The sequence below is a fragment of the Gobio gobio genome (assembly GCF_949357685.1).
Source record: "Gobio gobio genome assembly, chromosome: 2".
Taxonomy (NCBI): Eukaryota; Metazoa; Chordata; class Actinopteri; order Cypriniformes; family Gobionidae; genus Gobio; species Gobio gobio.
The window spans coordinates 25176429-25198489 of NC_137098.1; the positions used below are offsets into that span (position 1 = coordinate 25176429).

The window sequence follows — 22061 nt, forward strand, 5'->3', positions numbered from 1 at the left end:
GATGCCCTACATGTCTGTGACAGTGCATTACGTAAATAAAGAGTGGACACTGCAGTCCAAATGCTTACAGACTTGCTTCATGCCCGAAAGTCATACAGCAGATAATTTGGAAGAAGCACTGCGCGAGGCAATTAATGACTGGAAACTACAGGAGAAACAAATTGCCTGTATAACTACCGACAATGGGGCAAATATTGTTGCAGCCATCCGGCAGTTGAAATGGCCTTGGTTAAGTTGCTTTGGGCACAACTTGAACCTGGCCATAAACAACTCGCTTGCGCAACAGAGGGCAAGCACACACCGAGCTTTCGGGGTTTGCCGGGCAGTCAACGCTGCGTTTTCACACAGCTGGCTAAGGCGACGTGAGCTGCAGAAAGCGCAAGTGGAAATGAAACTCCCTGAGCACTCACTGATCACGGTAATTTTTAAAACTAACAACTAACGAATTATTTAAAAAATATTTTAAAATAATGTAATATATATATATATATGTTTAAATTATTTAATATGTAGGCCTATTTTATTATTTACTGCGTCTTTACTGACAGGACTGTGCAACACGATGGGGCTCAAAACAGCAAATGGTGGAGAGAATGCTGGAGCAGGAGCAAGCCATCAAACGTGTGTTTGCCCAAGACAAAAGCCGCCGCCCACTCCCCCAGCTGACATGGCAAGACATAAGCGTTCTGGAATCTGTGAACAACGCGCTGAAGCCAGTAGCGGACTTCACAGACATTCTCTCTGGAGAAAAGTATGTAACCGTGTCCTCACTGCTGCCCATGGTGGCCCATTTTGAAGGTGTGCTGGAGCAGTCAGAAGATGATTCCAAACTTACAGCCGACCTGAAACGTGTTATCCTGGAGCAGATGGAAGGCAGATATGGCGATGACACCATCCAGAGAATGATGCGTAAAGCAACACTGCTTGACCCAAGGTACCGTGGGGACCATATGAAACCTCCCGAACTTCAATCTACAAAATCGGAAATGATGGAGGAGATTGTAAGAGAGATTGCGCTGTCGCTGCCAAGGCCAACACCAGGTACCTCGCATGCTGGAGAAGATGGAGAGGAACCAGACGCCGGCGTTGCCACCGTGCCTAAGAAAAAAAAGTGGTCTTTGGGCAGCCTTCTTGCGAAGAGAGCAGCCACAGCAGCTGCAGCCACGCTCACTGATGAGCAAAAGGTCGAGTCAGAAATGACCATGTACCTGCAGGAAATGGCCATCGATGGGGAAGAGGACCCACTGACTTGGTGGAAAACGAATGAAAAAAGGTTTCCGTTCATGGCAAGATTAGCACGGAAATATTTGTGCATATGTGCTACCAGTACTCCATCAGAGCGGGTCTTCAGCACAGCGGGGAATGTCGTTACTCCAATCCGCAGCTTATTAAAACCAGACAAAGTGAACATGTTGGTATTTCTAGCCAGAAACATAGAAATTTAAACATCGTCTAGGCCTATGTAAATCCCGCGTTCTGAGGTTCTGAGGTCTGTAAATCCTGCGGTCTGAGTGTTGTTCCCGTTTTCTTGTTCTTAATTCGTTGTTCTTCTGTGTTTTAATAAATTTGTGTTATCAGAATCACCTTCATTCTTTCATTTGATTTGACATTTGACAAAGATAGGCCTATTTATTAACCAGACAAAAGTTCTTTAACGTTCGCAGAATTCTGGGTTTATTTTAGGCTGAACTGTCGCTTCAGTGCAGAATAGCCACAGAGCTATACAATGAGCACGATCTCCCAAGACACTACAATAGGCTACTAATAATTAATTAATTAATAAGGGCTGTTTTCTTGTACAAAATTAAATATTTTCAGTTAAATGTACAGTGTTAGACATGTAAAAAAGACAAGATTCTAACAATGTCAAGATGAAATGCCTGACACGGTAGGCTATTTTCACAGACTAACACACTACAGTATTTAAAATAGCATATGCATTAGTTATATTCTCAATTTAATTTACAGAGCAATCCCTGCAAATATTTTAGGTTAACTGTAGTCTATAGAAGAGACTAGGATTAGTGTGTGTCGACTCGCAAGACTCGCAGCGGGGCGGGGGCGGGGGCATGGCATCACGATGGTGTTTCTCCATCGTGATGTCTGTCAGCCATCACGATGGACGATGATATCGTCCATCGGCACAACCCTACTTGAAACCAGAAATGAAAACGACTAAACAGATAAACAATCAGTTATTTTTAGGTTTAGAATGTAGGCTAATGTTTGTATTATATAACTAGTGATCTACCAATATAGTTTTTTTTATTGATAACTGATATCTTAGAGTGCAGGGTGGCCATTATATATAGCTGAGAAAGACATACATTTTAAATGTTACATACACTATATATTTATTTTACTTAATTTCATTAGAAATAAATCATTTGAAAATGAATTAAAATAAAATCTCTGAACAGATTTTAGATGGCAAAATTCTTAATTCTGTAATCGTATTGTATTTTTCACAAATAAAGAAATTGTTGGAAAAAATGAAGTAAACACTGTAACCAACAGTAGGCTAATCTGGTAATTGTGTGCGCACTGGGAATAATTTTTTTCCAAATAAAGTCAAGGTAACATTAATTTACTTACAACTAAAATTACATGAATATGACATAGTGGGCAACTGAATCTAGTGCAGCATAGTTTGAAATCAAGGGTTAAATTTGTCAATCATGCATCTCCAGTGAAACGGATCCCCTATCCGCATTCAATTCAAACGGACTGACAAACCGTCACGCACAGAGTAACACGCGATCATGTAGACTACAAATGCACACTTCAGAATATCTGATAGCTGGATTTGACGAAGTCTGCTGAATTTGAAATTAAGTGATATTAGATATTTATTAGATATTCAAAGATTTGTTTAAATTATATAAATTCTACAGTATTTGCTGAATGTTGATGGTAAATGTTTTGCAAACCGGTCATAGGTGTCGTGCTCTCTTATTTGTCATTGCTTGCTTTGGCTAAACAGAAATGTGTCCCTTGGCAAACGTGAACAGATGCCTCGTAGAGATAAAATATCTTAAAATGGAGTCCAATGCTTGCAGACTCATTTGCACCACGAAGTGCAGAGTAGACAATGAATAGGACTAAACTTTATACATAATAGTGATGCAAAGTCTGATTCATTTCTGTGAACCGATTCTTTTCAGACAGTTTGGCTCAATAAGACTATTCATAGGTTCCTGACGTCATGTAATGATGTCACTATACATTTCTTTTATGCTTTTTTATGCATTTTTCAGTGTCATGTTATATTTATCAAGGAAACATTCAAATAAAGTAATCTGTGTCAATGCATATTGAAACAATCGAATAAAGTTATTTGCGTGAGTGCATTTTGCTTATTATTGCCTTTCATTCACTTAAAGCTGCACTACGTAACTTTTCCATCCACTAGAGGTGACCTGTTCAAAACAAAGGCATAGTTTGATGACGCCATGTGTGAACGCAGAATCTTGGGACATGTGGTCTTCACCTCACAGCCGGTGTAAAATAATCGGGATAGGACTCGGGCAGAAAATCATGTTCATGGATGCGATTATTAACGTTACTGTAGTATGAAGCAGAGCAGGGCCGAGTGTTGTGGGAGCTGAACAAGGCCGCTGGAGCGATTGTTAATAAGAAGAGCGGAACACATGCCTCGCGAGCAGCAGGACTTTTATTATGACAGTCGCCGGCGCCACTTCCGCTTTTTTCGGTCATGAGTATGAGGTAACGCAGTTCTGTTTATCATATTAGATACATCGGAGTGTGTTGAAAAGGAAGTTATGACGTTCGCTCGGTGGTTGCTATGACACTTGTGGCACACTGCAGTGAGAGTAAAGCGTTTTTGCAAAATTAAACCGGAAACCGAGGGTAACGCAGATATGACGCAATCGACAGGCGACTCCCTCACACATACCGGTTCCTTGGTTAAAATAACAATTTTCTCACGATTTACAAATAGTTGGAAACATTTGGGATATTGTAAGTACTCATCTGAACAAAATATATAACGCTGGCCTAGTGGTTTTTGGATATTTTACTGAAAAAATGTTACATAGTGCACCTTAAAGATAAATTTCAGTTGATAAATTAACTGAAAACAAACCTTTGAGCAAATACAGCACGCATTACAGGCACTGATCAACAAACGCGGATATGTTCTTTATGTCTAAAGTACTATAGCACGAGTAAACCAGTCTTATCAACTCCTTGGTTATTGTCCTTATAAACTCATTGATTTAAAATATCTGCACGCACAAAACCATAGTAAAAAAAAGTCATGTTTTGATAAAAAGACCTATTTAATAAAACCAGTTCACTTAAGTTAATGCAGGGCTCTACATAGCGACCATTTTGGGCGCATTTGCGCCTGAAAATTACTGCGTGTGACTGAAAAAATATTTAGGCGCACCGGTGCGAGTGACCCAATCGATTCTCATGACGATGTAGAATACAATCGGAATAAAAACTACAACTGCCAAAGTGCATCAACACTGACTGAGCAACAGTTACGTTTCGCTCTGCGATCGACTGCTTGTCATGCCTTCTGTCAGCAGAGGATGTGCAAAAAACGTGTGACTACACTTTATTGTTTACCAGGTGAAACGGGTGTGACGGAGCCATACGCACTTACCAGACGCCTCGCGCTGATGTTTATTTGCATTTAAATCCAAATTAAAGGGTTAGTTCACCCAAAAATTAAAATTGTCATTAATTACTTACGGGTGTCGAACGACATGAGGGTAAGACCTCTGTTCATCTTCGGAAAACAAATGAAGATATTTTAGTTGAAATCTGATGGCTCTGAAAGGCCTCCATTGGCACAATGCACGGTACACTCAAGACCCTTAAAAGATTCAAGATTCAAGATTCAAGATTCAAGAGTTTTATTTGTCACATACACAGTTATATACACAATATACAACTGGCAGTGAAATGTAAACAGGTCCGCTCCATGGACAGTGCAAATAACAGTTACAGGAAATTAAAATAGAAATAGAATAAAATTAGAATAAAAAGTATTAACATAAGTAGAATTATAAATAAATCAAGTAAAAGATAAAAATAGGAAATAAGATAAATAAAAATATAAAAAATATGTGGATATGATAAGTGAGATAAACTGTAGACTTAAAAATAAGTGGTTAACATAAAATATATATATATGTATATATAAAGAAGTATAATGTGCAAGGTTTATTACAGGTTGTTACGCAGTAACAATAGGAAAGTAAAGTGCAGTGCAATTGCAGTATGTGGATGTTAATGTTAAAAAACCGTATGTTTATGCGTGTGCGGGGTGAAGTGAAGTCACGTGACTGAGTTCAGGAGTCTGATGGCCTGGGGGAAGAAACTCCTCCTGAGTCTTTCAGTTTTTGCCATCAGGCTACGGAAGCGCTTACCAGATGGCAGCAGGGTGAAGTGAGAGTTTGCAGGGTGATTAATGTCTCTGATGATTTTGGTAGCTCTACCTCTGCAGCGTTTGGTGTAGATGTCCTGCAGAGACGGGAGAGCTGAGCCTGAGATGCGCTCGGATAAGCGCACCACTCTTTGCAGGGCTTTGCCATCGTGACTGGTGCTGTTCCCGTACCACGCTGTGATGCACTGAGTCAGGACACTTTCTATCGCCCCTCGATAGAAAGTTTTCAGGATGGCTGGTGAAACCCTGAATTTCCTCAGCTGGCGCAGGTGGTACAGTCTTTGCCTGGCTTTTTTCACCTGTGTCTGGATGTGTGTAGTCCAGGTCAGATCCTCGGAGATGTTCACACCCAGGTATTTGAAGCTGCTCACTCTCTCTACCGGTGTCCCGCTGATCATGAGAGGGGAGTATGACCGATGCTGTCTCTTCCTGAAGTCCACAATCAGTTCTTTGGTCTTGTTAACATTCAGAGAGAGACAGTTGTCCTGGCACCATGATGTCAGTTGCTCCACTTCGTCCAAGTATGCCGTCTCATTGTTGTTGGAGATGAGACCCAGGACAACAGTATCATCAGCAAACTTGATGATAGAGGTGGAGCTGTGTGTGGACAAACAGTCATGGTTGTAGAGAGAGTAGAGCAGGGGACTCAGCACACAGCCCTGTGGAGCTCCAACACTCAGGGTGATGGAGGTGGAGGTGAACTGGCCTACTCTCACCGCCTGGGGTCTGCCAGTGAGGAAATCTTCAATCCAGAGGCAGAGAGAAGAATTCAGGCCTAGATCCAGGAAGGTACTAAAGACGTCGTTACAAAGTCCATCTCACTACAGTGGTTCTACAATAACTTTATGGAGTGACGAGAATAGTTTTTGTGCGCAAAAAAAACCTAAATAACGAATTATATAGTGATGACGATTTCAAAACACGGCATCATGAAGCTTCGAAGCGTTATGAATCAGTGAGTTGAATCATGATTCGGATCGCGTGTCAGACCACCAAACTGCTGAAATTTGGCGATCCAAACTGCTGAATCGACTCACGGCATCATGAAGCTTCGAAGCGTTATGAATCAGTGTTTTGAAATAGTCATCACTATAGAAGTCGTTATTTAGGGTTTTTTTGCGCACAAACTATTCTCGTCACTCCATAAAGTTATTGTAGAACCACTGTAGTGAGATGGACTTTGTAAGGACGTCTTTAGTACCTTTTAAGGGTCTTGAGAGTGTAAAGTGCATTGTGCCAATGGAGGTCTTTCAGAGCCATCAGATTTCAACTAAAATATCTTCATTTGTGTTCTGAAGATGAACGGAGGTCTTACGGGTGTCGAACGACATGAGGGTAAGTAATTAATGACAGAATTTTAATTTTTGGGTGAACTAACCCTTTAACTAGAAATACCACATTTGGATTAGATTATCATAAACAAGGACGGAAATTAACGGGGGCTTGGGGCAAAAATGCCACCAAAATTGAATTAATAAATAATACATTTAAAAAAGCCCCTGTATAGTTCTTGATTTAATCTTTATCAGCTGCAGTCCACAACTTCGAGTTTAAAAATTACTAGATGTATATGAGAGTACATCATGAATCCATTTTCCAAACCGTTTTTTTATTTTACCCTGAATCACTACGGTACACATATAATAAGTGTTTATATTCTGACTATTTTATTCCAGAAGCGCTGTGGAGGAGCACAGTCCATGTGTGACTCGCCATAGACATAAACAGAGAGAAGTAGATTCGGCTGCAGTGTTCTTCCGCAAGACACGTGCAGTTCTGTTTATTAGCGCCAGAGCGCCAAAAGTTACGGACTGCTATTGCTCCGAGTTGGCATGCTTGCAAATGTGATACTTATCTTGTACAAAAGTCCAATAGACAAGCTTATGTTAAGTAAAAACATTCTAGCCACAATACTGTTTATTTCGTGAAAATCAAAACTACACCAGAATTGTTGCGCATCTCCAAGCGGTTCGATTCGAATGAATCTGCATTTGAACAATTGAATCAATGACTCACACAGACTTGACGCCAACTACTGGCGGTTTTATTTTCATATTTATATGAAAATATCAACTCAATCATCCTCTGTAATCCTCTGCAAACTTCGACAGCTGGTTGAACCGGCTCGTTCGGTTCCTTTTGAGTCCTCGGTAATCCTCGGCAAACTTTGACAGATGTTTAAACCGGCTCATTCAGTTCTTTTTTAGTCGGACGTGCTACTTCGGCTTTTGCGTCTTGCGTCATCAAACCGGAACTAAAGTTCGATTCAGTCCGATTAGTGAACCGGCTCGATTGGTTACTTGTGATGTTCGGTTCTTGAACAAATAATTTACAAGTACATAATAGTTTTTTACCTTTTGTTTCATAATACATTTGATTGATATACCACTTTGGCTGATTTTTAAAGTGTTACATAAACAGGAAGGGTACCATCTACACAATAAACAGACTAGGGATGCTCATTTTGACCGTTTAACAATTAACCGATAGTATGAATTTTGACCGATTAATACTATCAGTTAAACGGTTTAAAAGTTTTTTTTTTTTTTTTTTGCAATCGTAATGCAATGGACTGTGGCCTACATTAAATCTTTAAATAAAAGGTTTACAAAGTCATATACAATAAACAAGCTTGCTCAGCGACAGGAAATAAAAATGAACGCAAAAAACCTGCCTACCTTACCAGAGCATGCGAGCAAAGCAAAGCGGAGCTTCACTCATGAACTGCTCACGGGTAAAATGACGTGCGCTCAAATCCGGCTCCGACATGACATTTCTCTGTACTGTAGCCTACTATGCTTGTAGCCATTAAAATACGTAATTAGTTTCAGTTTAATTATTATGATGTTATTTTTTTATTTAATTTACGTTGAAAAGTGAACAGGACACATAAGATGCATATCAGAAGACGGGACTTATATTGTGATGAAACAGTGCATCATGAAGCTTCGAAGCGTTATGAATCAGCGAGTTGGATCATGATTCGGATTGTGTGTCAAACCGCCAAACTGCTGAAATCATGTGACTTTGGCGATTCAAACCACTGAATCGACTCACTGATTCATAACGCTTCATGATGCATTGTTTTGAAATCGGTCATCACAATATGAGTCGATTCAGCGGTTTGAATCGCCAAAGTCACATGATTTCAGCAGTTTGGCGGTTTGACACACGATCCGAATCATGATCCGACTCACTGATTCATAACGCTTCGAAGCTTCATGATGCACTGTTTTGAAATCGTCATCACTATGCAAGTCGTTATTTAGGTTTTTTTTGCGCACAAAAACTATTCTCGTTGATTCATAAAGTTATTGTAGAACCACTGTAGTGAGATGGACTTTGTAACGACGTCTTTAGTACCTTTTATGGGTCTTGAGAGTGTAAAGTGCCAATGGAGGCCTTTCTGAGCCATCAGATTACAACCAAAATATCTTCATTTGTGTTCCGAAGATGAACGGAGGTCTTACAGGTGTCGAACGACATGAGGGTAAGTAATTAATGACAGAATTTTCATTTTTGGGTGAACTAACCCTTTAATTTTAATCAACCAAATTGCCCGGACTTAATAAATAATAAGCAAATATATATTCTGTTATATAGCCTATAACAGACAATGACATGGAGGCGGCAGCGCAGCGTGAACAACGGCTTAAATGATTAACTAGAAAAGAAAAAAAAAAGCTTTAGTCAGGGGCAGCCCTAACTATTTATTTCTGATAGACCTATATTTTATCCAGCATGTCACAAATTGAGTTCTGAGTTGAGCGCGCGGCGCTGAGCGGAATGAGCTTCAGAAATGAACGGAATTGTTTTAAAAACATAATTCAACAAATAATTATTTAATTACTACATTTTAAAAATGAAGAAAATGAAGAAAAATTTGCATTACATTTGCAATCCTTTGCAGCACCCCCACTTCCCGCGCCCCTGCACCACTTAGACATGCTACTTTTAAAGGGGTCATAGAATGGTACATGCACTTTTACAAGTTGATTATACGGAAATGTGTGTTGGCAGTGCCTGTACACAACCATCCTATAATGATAAAAATACATCCAGTGTTTTTTTTTAATATCCTTATATATTTTCCCCTGTCTCAAATCGAGCCGTCTGACCGTGTGGCGTTACACGGTGTACGCCCCCCCTACGATTGTTGATTGACAGCAGCGTTTCAACACAGACCCACCCTGAGCGAGCTGTCATCAGTCCGCCATTGAAGATACTCTGGAGCAGAATGCCGTCTAAGCAATTGTGGTGTTGTGTTTTATTAACCTTTATATTAATCTTTGCAAATCGCTTACACGCTTCACGATAAATGAGGCTAAAGTTTACAGGGTAAGTTACATTACGGCATGCTTTCTGTGTATGACGTTCTCAATATAATTCATAATCCCACGTTTATAATGAACAACGCGTTATGTTTGTTATTACAAACTGTGTACTCGGGTGATAAAGTTAACGTGGTAACACTACACTAAGCTTACTTTTGTACATGGTTTATAACGGTGTCTGTTACTGATTAAGAAGTAATGTAAAAAAAAAATCTTATAACATAACATCAATCTGTCAATGAACTAACACATCAGTAAACACATAGCAACTACGCTACTCTGCCAGTACAAAGATAGATCAAAGTGACATGACGTTAACCAACCATTCAGAAACGTCCTGTTCGAACTTCGATGGGTTCGTCATCTGTTCCTGGTCCGACTCCGGTTCAAAATGATAAGGTTGCTTAGATGTGTCCTCAGAGACTCCCGTTGCCATTATTTCTCGAAAATATACCCTCAAATGTTGTCAAGGCAACACTCCACGTGTGTTGTGGTGTTGTGTCGGGTCGAACCGAACGCCCCACAGAGCAGAGGGGGCGGGGTGAGCAAAGCTCATTATCATTTAAAGTCACATACACTGAAATGACTTGCTGAAAACGGAGTTGGTTTTGACCAGGTAAAATGAGTGTTTTCTTACAATACTAATGAGAATTTTTAATTAAAGTATATTACAAACTTTTCATTTAGACACTAAAGAATCATATTAACTTGTACAAAAATGTCATTCTATGACCCCTTTAAAGAAATGTAAAACCAGTCAAGGTGTGGATTGAGGTAGGCCTGCTATTTTTATATGATGAAAAAAAACTTAGTTTGACGGGGGAAAAAAACTATTCCGGTTCTTCAAAGATTCAAACGAATTCAGTGTTTTCGTTTTGTCATCTTAATTTGTTAATTATTTAAGTGAAAAATATTTAGTGTATGCCTATTTATTTTATGCTTTTTTTAAAATATTTTAATCCAGTTTTTCTCTGTTGTCAGAAACGCTGCAGGTGCGTGAACATTTGATTATGTGAATCCAGGTTCTGATGTTGTTGGGCTGTTCTGTATGCTGCGGTTTGCACAGTAAAATAAACCCGTGGAAAAAAAAAAAAAGTGTATTTTTAACGGGTCACAGACACTCTTCAATTGTATATTTATTTAATGCCAATTCAATATTATAATCTTATCAGTTAATGGTTAATAATCGGATAATGAGCGGCGGTTGTCGGTCGGGAAAATTAACCGTTTTGAGCATCCCTAAAACAGACGTAAAATGTAAAAACTTAAATATGACAATTAAAACAACTGATCTACTGTTTCCATGATATTAGAGTTCAGCACATCAAAATACATAATAAACAGCACATTTTCTCCCCGAAGTAGATGACTTCGGAGATAAACTGATAACATTAGTCTACAATTTAAGCATTTTGAGTGTACAGTACTAAATAAATTCCTGAATGAATGAAGCATTTAAGCGCTGTGCAAAATTCTTGTGTACCTGTGGGAACTCATAAGGAAGCGTCACACTATGCCTCTTGGTGTTTAGATCCTCGTGGTATTGTATTTTTTGACTGCCCTCCACACGGATGAGATGACTACGGTGAGAAACACCTGAGAAGAGCAAAGGGCAATCAATATAGACAAACTGAATACTGATTGGCATTGCTGATTTTTCTAATATCAACTTGTATTATACAGTATAATAATTTGGATTTGTTCTAACAAAGTCATAAGACTAAATTGCATACATTTTTAGGCAAAGCAACAATCATTATTCGGGTGACAAGTGTGCAGGGTAGATTCTAGGGGTGTAACGATATAAAAATGTGACAATATGTATCGTTGATGGAAACGATATGATTAGCAATATAGAGTTGTTTTATCCAAGGCTCAACTTGCTGTAGTAGGCCTAGTTATAAGGTATAATTCACCCAAACACAAATTTACAAATGTACCACAAATGTAAATTCTGTCATCATACTCACCATCATGTTGTTTTTCATTTAACAACCAAACACAAATGAAGATATTCTTTATGAAACCTGAGGGATTTCTGTTCCTCCATTTAAAGCCCATTCCTCTCAAACTTAAAAGATCCAAAAAAATGTGATAAAGGCATCGTAAAAATAACTAGGAGTTGTCTAATCCAAATCAAAGTCTTCTGAAGAGACACAATGGCTTTATATGATGAATTTATTTAACACGACGCGCATACTGTAGCAAACACTGACGTTCAAATGATTGCTCGACGCACGAAAACAACGATAAGAGTAAATGCAGAATTAAAATTATTGGATGAGCTAAACATTTACAGTTTGAGAATGGTCATTTTGACACACTTTCTTGCGATTAGAACTGTGATTGATTGCCTTGATCATCTGAAGTGCATGCGCTGCCGGAAAGGCACTCTTCAAAGTGAGAGCGCAAACATCATTTAAATCACTAGATCACATTTAGTTTTAGTAGCATGATTATTCAATGCATTTTAGATGGTTTATTCTATATGTGTAGTGCATTAATAACGAGAGAGGCGGGACATAGCAAGCACAGAGAGTTGCGAGCATGGGGAGAGAATCCTGTCTGTATTGAAAGTGCGAGTAATGCGTGAGTTTGTGACATTACTAAATTAAATGACTATTTATAATGTTGAATATAATGTATAATAATGCAATAGGGGAAATATTTGTGGGTCCTGATAATACACTAATAATAATATTATTATTTTAATAATAATAAAAAGTTAAAATTCTCTGGCTTAAAATATCGGGACACATATCGTAAAAAGTTTGTGCGTTCAGTATCGCAATTTATATCGAATCGTGACACGTGTATCGTTACACCCCCTAGTAGATTATTAAACTTTTACATTTGATCCACCCTAATCTTTAGTATATGGTTTAATCTCGATCCAATGAAGCAAACAGCAGCTCTTATCACAATTTAGTGCACCTCATTTGCATAACACACATGCCCATGCAACATTCTATAAGATGAGTCCTGGGCTGACAATTTTGTAATTTTTTCTTAAAATTGTAAAATCTTTCTGCTCTTGCTTATACAAGCTTTTAGCCATTTGAGAAGCTTGCTATATTTTAAACATTACATGTTTGTAGTTTTACAGTTATACTTAGTAAACTGTGTGATACATAGTAGTCATATAATGATGCTGCCCTCTTGCCAACCAAACTTCCATTGCAACTTGGCAAGTGTATATGCATTTTCAAAAATTCACAAATTTAGCTGCATTTACAATACAAACCTTCATTATTCTCAGCGACACTCTGGTGGTGTGGGCAACGAATTACCACCTCAGATACATGCTCCGATTTCTTATAAATTGCTGTGGCTCTCAGAATGGCACCCTGAGGTGGTTCTCTGCCCACTAGCACATCCACAGGACATGTTTTTGCAAGCTGACAGTACAGCTTATTCAGTAGCTGAGAATACTGTGGGAGAGATAGACGGAGGGTTACAGCAAGACGAAGCTCACATTTGTGCCAATATAGGCATTATATGATGGGAATGAGAATGATGATGGGAGAATCCCTTTTGTGCTTTTTCATCCACTGAATGTTTTATTTAAAAATAAAAAGTAAAAATCTTAGAAAGCCAAATATATTTTACATTCAGACATGCAACTTGGACATAAGTTTTACCTGATCTACGCAAGGTGCTCAGCTTTGTGCAAATTAGTCTTTCAGACTCGTAAGGGTAGGATTTGGTGAGAAAAGCAAAGCATCCTTCTCTATCAGGCCATGCTTTAATTCTATTCTTGCCCATATGCATGGTGCTTATGCATCTGATTGATCAGCTACCGATTGTTTTTGCACAATAAATCACTTCTAATGATTGGCAAATTGAGAGATCGCAAATCCAATCTCATTAACCAATCTCTTGATGATGATGCAAAGTGCACACTTTCGCAGATGCAAGCTCCAGGCCGTCAGCGCTCAGCACTGAGAATAGCTTAATTTCGGACAGTCCTTCAGGAATTTGCCCCTGGCTCTTATGTAGGTAACGGTTAAACATGAGATATTATTAATTTGGGGTATATCAAACAGGCAATCTTTGGTCTTATTAATCGATAACATGTTCCTGAGAAAATCGATTTTGGTGAAGGGGGATAATTAGGTTTTATAACTTATATTTAAGCTAACTTAAGCTTAAAGGGTTAGTTCACCCAAAAATGAAAATAATGTAATTTATTACTCACCCTCATGCCGTTCCACACCTGCAAGACCTCCGTTCATCCTCGGAACACAAATTAAGATATTTGCTTCATGAAGCTTCGGAGTGTATCGAATCATAATTCGGATCGCGTGTCAAACCGCCAAACTGCTGAAATCACGTGACTTTGGAGCTCCGAACCACTGAATCGATTTGCTGATTCGATACGCTCCGAAGCTTCATGAAGCAGTGTTTTGAAATCGGTTATCACTATACAAGTTATTTCGGGGTTTTTTGGCGCACCAAAAATATCGTCACTTTATAATATTAATATTGAACTACTGTACTCACATGGACTGATTTAAAGCGAAGAAGAAATTAAAAACCGTTATCAGTATGTCCGCTGTTTAGCAGCATCTCGTCTCTGTGTGGATGGCGGGCGCCCGCGCACATACGCGCGCTGTCTTTGTCCTCCCCCAGTTTCTCTACCTCTATGTGCGTTTTTACAGTCTATGGTCACTAAATGTATATGGAGGACACGAACGCATAAACCGTCACTTCATGAGAATTTACGGTGTCATATAATGAACACAGACACTCAATGACGTGACGTGTTCACGGCAACCCATCAAAATAAAAGTTCGGTTTAACGTGAAGAAATTTTTCAGAATATATTAGGCTACTGTTGTAGCCTACAGTAGATTTAGCTACGTCTCTATGTAATAATAATACGTCTCTACTAATAATAATAATAATAATGCCTAGACGGTTGTAAAGAGATTATTTTCTGATTAATATATAATTTTTTATATTCCTAAATTTTTTTTTTATTTATACAGTTATATTGTAAAACTAAAATACCTTTTTCAGTTTGCAGTGTTAGATTACCATAAGATAATTCTAGCAAGTCATACAGGGCTAGTAGTATATACAGCTGTATACAGATACACATCCAGGTATCGGATCAGTACTCTATATCGGCAGATACCCTTTTTCCCTTCCCGATTCCGATACCTGGGCTCAGGGTATCGGAACATCTCTACTCCCTATGGAGGCCTCACTGAGCCTTCGGAGTTCAACAAAAATATCTTAATTTGTGTTCCGAAGATGAAAGGAGGTCTTACGGGTGTGGAACGGCATGAGGGTGAGTAATAAATTACATTATTTTCATTTTTGGGCGAACTGACCCTTCAACTCCTGTATGGCCCACTAGAGCACTGCCTTTGTACGTTTGACCGAATTGTTTATTGTGTTGTATTTCCTATTGTCTTTTATAATGGCTACTGTTGTTAATTTAAATATTGTTCAATACAAATGTTATATAAATATGCCATATTTGGTATTAAAGTCCCTGTAAAGGCAATTCTGAGATTTGTTTCTAAACACATTATAAATGTTAGAAATGTATTGCTGAAACACATTACAAAGACTGTGAACTATGAAGTACTGAATTCAGAAGTTAGACCGTTAAACAGTTTTTCACCGTTGCTGTGTTCAGGATTTTCTGGGCGGGGCTAAAACGGTGGCTCGATGACGCACTGGAGCCACCGAGCCTGGCTCCTCCCCTAACACGATCATTACTAGAGCACATTCGCATCAGTTCGATCGCGAGTTACTGTTAGTACTGTTAGTTACTATAGTCAACAACTTACATAACAGCTTACAAAACAAAAACGATGAAGAGGTGAATTAATTTTGTGAACAGCAACCTTGATGGAGAGCTGAGGATCATCACCGACACCTACCTCTGCAGTGACTTTACACCGGATCGATTTACAAACTTTCACCAGAGACAACTGGGATTCACTGATAATCCGCTGCAGAACCGACTATCCCCCGCCCAGGCCTTCATCCTCCCGTCCCGCCGACATCTAGTGCGTTGTGATCATAGACGCTCGTGATCAGTGAGTGTTGTCTTGTGTGCTACTGCCGCTTTCCCGCGAGTGGGCGTGGTTTCGGCGCCGACAGCAGACACCCCCCAGCGTTTGAGAGCAGAGAATGCTGCTCATTTTTTCAGGTTTTTGATAAGCTATTTTATGTACTTCCCGGATTTTTTTACGATTCAAATTTGGCTGGGTGGTTAATAACACATTTATCTGTGGTGTGAGGAACTCAGAACACATGTTTAGTTTTGACTTTACAGGGACTTTAAGTAGTCTGTCAGTCAGGGATGCACGATATTAATCGGTACGACATCAGAATTGGCCGATATACGCTTAAAATATAAAAATTGACATCGGTCGAAATGCCTAGGGCTGTGCCAGTAAACGTGATAACATTTAGCACCGGGGGTGGTCGGCCAAAACATTTTTTTTGTATGTGAATGCTGTTTTACGTGAATATTATGACACGAGTGAAGCACAAAGCTTTAGTTACAAAATAAATAATAGGTTTGTGATTAAATGTTACATCGCAGCAATGGAAACAACATATGGATTCATGCCGATCGAGGTAGGCTTTGCGAGGGGAGCCAAATTTAAGCTTTGCGTTGTGCGATCTGGTAACCCGATTTTCCACAAATTTAACAATAGTCTTACTCCATTTTATTCTACTAGACATGGAATCTCTTATTTTTCCAAATCTTCATTTACGTCTTTCACAGGGGATTAAACGTTTCTTCCTTTTAAATTAGGAGTATTTTCAAATAATTTACCATGGTAAAGTAGAAAACGGTGTAGGACAGATACAGTTTACTTCAAATTCTATTGAACACAGTTTGTGCTTGTTATTAGACTAGTTACTTTTTCCTCACAACACAATCAAACAAAGCCTAAAGTTCTTGACCCTGCAGAAGATAATTTCGTTCTTCACACCTTTTACTACAAGTGTCAGTTTTGGTACATCAGGAGAAAACATGAAGATATTAGAAAAGCAATGCTCTTTCCTGCTTGTGTCCCACATCCCTTTCAGCACAAAGCGGCATGAGACGCACCTCTGTGGGGAAATATAAAACAAATTTTTTTTTTAACTAATACTTAACTTTCTTATATTACAATTATTTACTGATATTTATTTAAATGTTTTACAGGCTGTAGTATGTTGTTTCACTGATGGAAGTACTAAAACACGCATGCTTAAATGGATGTTTGAGCCTTGTTTATATATTTTTTTTCTAAATGCAGGATGGATAGAGGGATAGAGATATAGAGATATAGATACACAAACACACGTAAATTTGCAAATTTGGGGAGGAAAAAGAAAGTACATTTAAAATTGTTTATATTCAAAATCTTTCGTTCATCACTCACTGTGGACGTAGCTGACTTTGTAGTGCTGCACTGATTAAAGCGTAACTGGAAATCATATTCCCCAGGATAGTCAGAGATGGAGGGCACTACAGTTGCAGGAGGGGGGAGGTTGTCCACAACTGGGGCCACATCAGGTGCAGGAACCTCAGTGTTCTCTGGGAGATCCAGGTCAAAGCCTTCCGTGAAAGGGGCATCGGGCAATGCCTGTGGTAGTGCAGAGAGTTTAAATTTAGGTATGGAAGCATTTTGATGCTGCATTCTGTCCTTGAATTTAGAATTAGAAGCAATAAAATAAATTCAACAGTTAAGTTTGTCAAAACAGCTGTTGTGCCTTTTGGTAGAAATCTGGTAGTCATTTAAGAAAAAATATATATTTTTACATATCCAATTTGAAGCAATGTTCCCTCCAAGCAGACGACAGATGTGAAATGTGGGGGGAAAAAATCCATTTGATTGTAGTTTAAATGAGAAATAATTGCAGTGCTCTGTTCAGCCGCTATAGAGTTAGTATGACTATAGTGTTAGAACCAGTGAATGCGGTTACAGCTTTCATAGAAAGAGAATGATGTTGCGTGTTGAGCGGCAGCGAGTCAGGTTTACAATCCAAATAGCTCAATATGAGAGGCAAAGTGAACCGCAAAGAGGTGAAATAAAACGTCATCATGTTTTAAAGAAGAGTGGCTTGATTAAGTGCTGGAAATAACAGATGATGGGCACAGTACAGACTTTGATTTCATGAGGACTTTAATATAAGGAAAAAAGTAGGAAGTAAAAGTCTCATAAATATTCTTCAAATTGTGACTGAATTACACAGAAAACAAGAGTGCTCCTTTTAGTTCAGAATTATACTATAAAAGAACAATAGTACATTTAATAAGAGTAGAATGTTTAAAATGTTCCTATAAAAATTCGTTTTGTTGCCCATTACTGTTGTTAATAAAAGTTAATTTCATCTGCATAGCTCAGTGCTTCACTGTTAAATGGCACATTAAAGTTAAGTTACAACTGCATGATGAAGCCATTTTTGTGTGTGTTTACATACACTGGACAGGTCTGGTATAAAACATTTTTGCTCAGATGACCAAAATGTCCACCCAATAGAGAAAAGTTTTGCTCAGCGAGAAAAGAAATTAGAAGGAACATTGCTTTGAAGTGCAACTCAAAAAAGATAAAAGCACCAGCTTACAGCAGTAAGCCAAGCATCACTGTTTGTACGAGGCAGCTCCTTGATCAGCTCACCAAATCCTCTATGGAAGTAAATAAACAGTTATTTTATAGATGGGGATGCATTTGTGTGTTAATGATAAAAAAAAATTAAAATACATACATTAAATGTAAAACTTAACATGGATGACTGAATGCACATGCAATGATCCATTTTGTCACTAATGTAATATGGTGAATGTACATTGAATTGAATTTAATGATCTCATTGAATTCAGACCTCAACAAAGACTAATTTTTTATAGTCAATGGACTTACAGGTCCCCCCAAATCTGCTCAAACTTGCCCTGGCTCAGGGGCAGCTCAATTATCTCTCCATCACTCATGGCTGCAGAAACAGACAAGAGCAAGCCACTGTAACAGACAATATGTTTGACACACAATCACATATTAGGAAAAAGTCAATATGCATAAATATTGTAAACAACACATTGGACTGTGAAACTAGAACCCTCACAAATATCTACTGGATATATTCTCTCTGAACCAGAAAGTGATCACGAATCACAAAATAATTATACTTAAAAATGTAAAAACTGTGACTGATGAAAATACCAAATAATTACCAAACCCAAATACTCACAGTAACTCGACACCAAAACAAAGAAAGTTGCCAAACTTCACTGTGGGATCAAAGACATCTAATGTAGAATACTGATAAACTAAGAGGCGTAAAGTTACAGTGTGTTGACGTCCACACAAGAGAAAATAAATGATTCACCTCTCAGTGTTTAAACATAAAAGTGTAGAATACCATACCTTCACATTAGGGCCAAATCTAAACACGGAGAATCGAACAATAACGTGTTCGGTTCAGATAACCCGTAAAAGCATCACTAGTGATGGGATGGTAACGGAATTTCTTATAACAATGTTTGTTAGATAGCTCACATCAAGAAGACTTTCAAACATGCGTGTTAATCAATCAGCTGATCGATCTCGCCCCACAGTAAAGTACATTTCCCAAATCTACATACTTACCGCTTCTAAAAACACACGTGCTGCTTCAGATAAAAGCTATCATGCAGTTCACAGTCTCTTTATTCATCCAGTGAAAAAGCAGCGCAGTCACGTGGGAGCGGTCATGTGACCAACCAGAGGCGCGTATTATCAACATGCATTTTTTGAATCCACAATCAAGTGTGAAAACAATTTATTTTCTCAGAATTGACAGATATTACCTCACAATTGCTTGTTATAAAGTCAGAATTAACGTCAGACGAAGAAGTGATATATAGGGGTAGAGTGGGGGAAAACGCCCCCCTTAAGATTTGCAGATTTTTGTGCAAAATTTTATAATGATTTATATTCTTCTAAATTTTGCCAGCAATCCACCACAAATTTTTTGGATTCCTTATCTCACATAAAACAAATTAATAATGAAGATTGTAGTCTGTGTGATGCACCCATTAGTCTTTCAGAAATTATTGATATAAATAATTTAAAAGTTAACACATCCCCAGGTACTGATGGGCTATCTGCAGAGCTTTATAAAGCATTTAGTCAAAAATTAGCACCTTTTTTACATAAAATGTTTTTAGAGAGTATTGAGAAAACAATGCTTCCTTCCTCTTTATGTCAGGGGCTAATAACTTTGATTCCCAAGCCCAATAAAGATCCCCTTCTAATAGAGAATTGGCGCCCGATTTCATTATTGAATACTGATTATAAAATTATTGCCTTGGTTTTAGCAAAAACACTAAAACTTATTCTTAATAATATAATAGATGAGTGCCAATCAGGTTTTATTAATCAGAGACATATTTCTAATAATATACGCTTAATTTTTGATTTGTTGGATTACTCAGATCTTATTTCTACAGATAGTTTTATCCTCTTTCATGACTATTATAAAGCATTTGATTGTTTAGAATACAAATTTATGTTACAAGCCCTACAAAGATTGGGTTTTGGTAATTTTGTTTGCAAATGTATTAAAATGCTTTACTGTATGGTAATAGCTCTATCCGTCTAAATAATGGCACTTCTCCTAGATTTTCTTTAAACCGTGGCGTAAGACAAGGTTGCCCCATTTCCCCATATCTTTTTCTAATAGCTACACAATTTTTAAATTTACATATTAAAGAGAGTCCTGTGAAGGGAATTTCTATTGCTGGTACGGATTTGTTTATTAGCCAACTGGCAGATGATACAGCGTTGTTTCTAAGAGATGCCTCTCAGATCCCTATTGCTTTAAGCTCTCTACAATCTTTTTCTAATGCGTCTGGCCTTCTTCATAATATTAATAAAAGCGAATTACTCCCGATAAAAAAATGTGCTGCAACCTCCATCTCAAATATTCCCATCAAAGAAAGTGTCACCTATTTAGGATAATAAAATAAAAAAAAATTAAAAGATAATAAACTAAGATGTCAGATTAATTTTAGTTCAGTTATAGAGTAAACTCAGAAAAAATTTAACCTTTGGTTGTTAAGAGATCTATCTTTGAAAGGCAGAACTCTGCTTACTGCTTACTGCTTTAGTAGAGTTCTCTCATGAAGCTTCGAAGCGTTATGAATCAGTGAGTCGAATGAGCAGTTTGGATCGCCAAATTTCAGCAGTTTGGCGGTTTGACACGCGATCCGAATCATGATTCGACTCACTGATTCATAACGCTTCGAAGCTTCATGAGGCCGTGTTTTTGAAATCGTCATCACTATATAAGTCGTTATTTAGGGTTTTTTTGCGCACAAAAACTATTCTCGCCGATTCATAAAGTTATTGTAGAACCACTGTAGTGAGATGGACTTTGTAACGACGTCTTTAGTACCTTTTAAGGGTCTTGAGAGTGAACCGTGCATTGTGCCAATGGAGGCCTTTCAGAGCCATCAGATTTCAACTAAAATATCTTCATTTGTGTTCCGAAGACGAACGGAGGTCTTACGGGTGTCGAACGACATGAGGGTAAGTAATTAATGACAGAATTTTCATTTTTGGGTGAACTAACCCTTTAACAAAAAAGCTATGAAAACATCCAGAATTTCTGCCATGTTTAATATTCATCCCTAATACTCTTATTTTGGTGCCCTCTTCCTTTTTCTTTTCTTTTCTTCTCTTTTCTCTGTTTCCTTTTTCTTTTAGGTTTATTGTTCAGGTGAATTTTTTTTTTTGTCTTCTACATTTCTCTGTAAAATTATTGAATCATACTTTCCTTTTGTCTTTAAAGATTGTTTATATTTGTTATGTGTTGATTTATTTTGTTTATTAAAATTGCAATAAAAAAAAAAGCTTTCACGCACGTCTTTCAAAATAAAAGTCCTGATTCAGGAAAAAAAAAAAGAAGGTCTCACAGGGCAGGTCTGTGTTAAAAAGGCAGTGGCTGCGTTCGAAACCGCATACTCATTGAGTAGGTACTCATTTTCAATAAGTACTTACTTAACGAGCTCTAAAAGAGTAGGTACTATAATCCGTGTAACGCTTCACAATTCAATTTTCAGACCATATAGTGCAAATGCAAAAAATAAAATATTGAAACAAACGTCCATTTTTTCCTTTTTCTCGGTTACTTCATCAGTGGATTTTTGCCATTTTCTCTCCTTTTTTCAAATTTCCTTTTGCTAAATTATGACTTAAGAAATTATCTTTTGAATGAATTGAAATCTAACCGATTTTATTTTCCTTCTATTTTTTCCCCAATTTACGTGGACTGTGCCATAGCTATAGCGGGGGAGGTCGCGGACTGTT

At 38.0% G+C, this 22061-nt stretch overlaps 2 protein-coding genes across 5 annotated transcripts in view; one reads left to right on the forward strand and one right to left on the reverse strand.

Moving 5' to 3' along the window:
* The window catches only part of LOC307140756 (cellular tumor antigen p53-like), a 121937-nt gene extending 102501 nt beyond the window's left edge, over positions 1-19436 (reverse strand). For 2 of the 4 annotated variants that reach the window (XM_079840454.1, XM_079840456.1), the window contains exons 1-6: positions 19359-19436; positions 18636-18731; positions 18340-18400; positions 17154-17357; positions 12998-13184; positions 11237-11349 (exon numbers count right to left, since the gene is read on the reverse strand). In XM_079840454.1, the coding sequence (XP_079696580.1) occupies positions 11237-11349; positions 12998-13184; positions 17154-17357; positions 18340-18400; positions 18636-18703 (633 nt within the window). In that variant the 5' untranslated portion in view covers positions 18704-18731; positions 19359-19436. The remainder of the gene's footprint in view (positions 1-11236; positions 11350-12997; positions 13185-17153; positions 17358-18339; positions 18401-18635; positions 18732-19358) is intronic. The other 2 variants (XM_079840453.1, XM_079840455.1) reach the window with 2 other exon arrangements.
* On the forward strand, positions 60-3347 carry LOC307140745 (E3 SUMO-protein ligase ZBED1-like). The gene is made up of 2 exons (XM_079840440.1): positions 60-418; positions 549-3347. The coding sequence occupies exons 1-2, from the start codon at positions 80-82 to the stop codon at positions 1443-1445; spliced, it is 1236 nt and encodes a 411-aa protein (XP_079696566.1). The 5' UTR covers positions 60-79; the 3' UTR covers positions 1446-3347.
* Positions 19437-22061: the final 2625 nt, after the last annotated feature.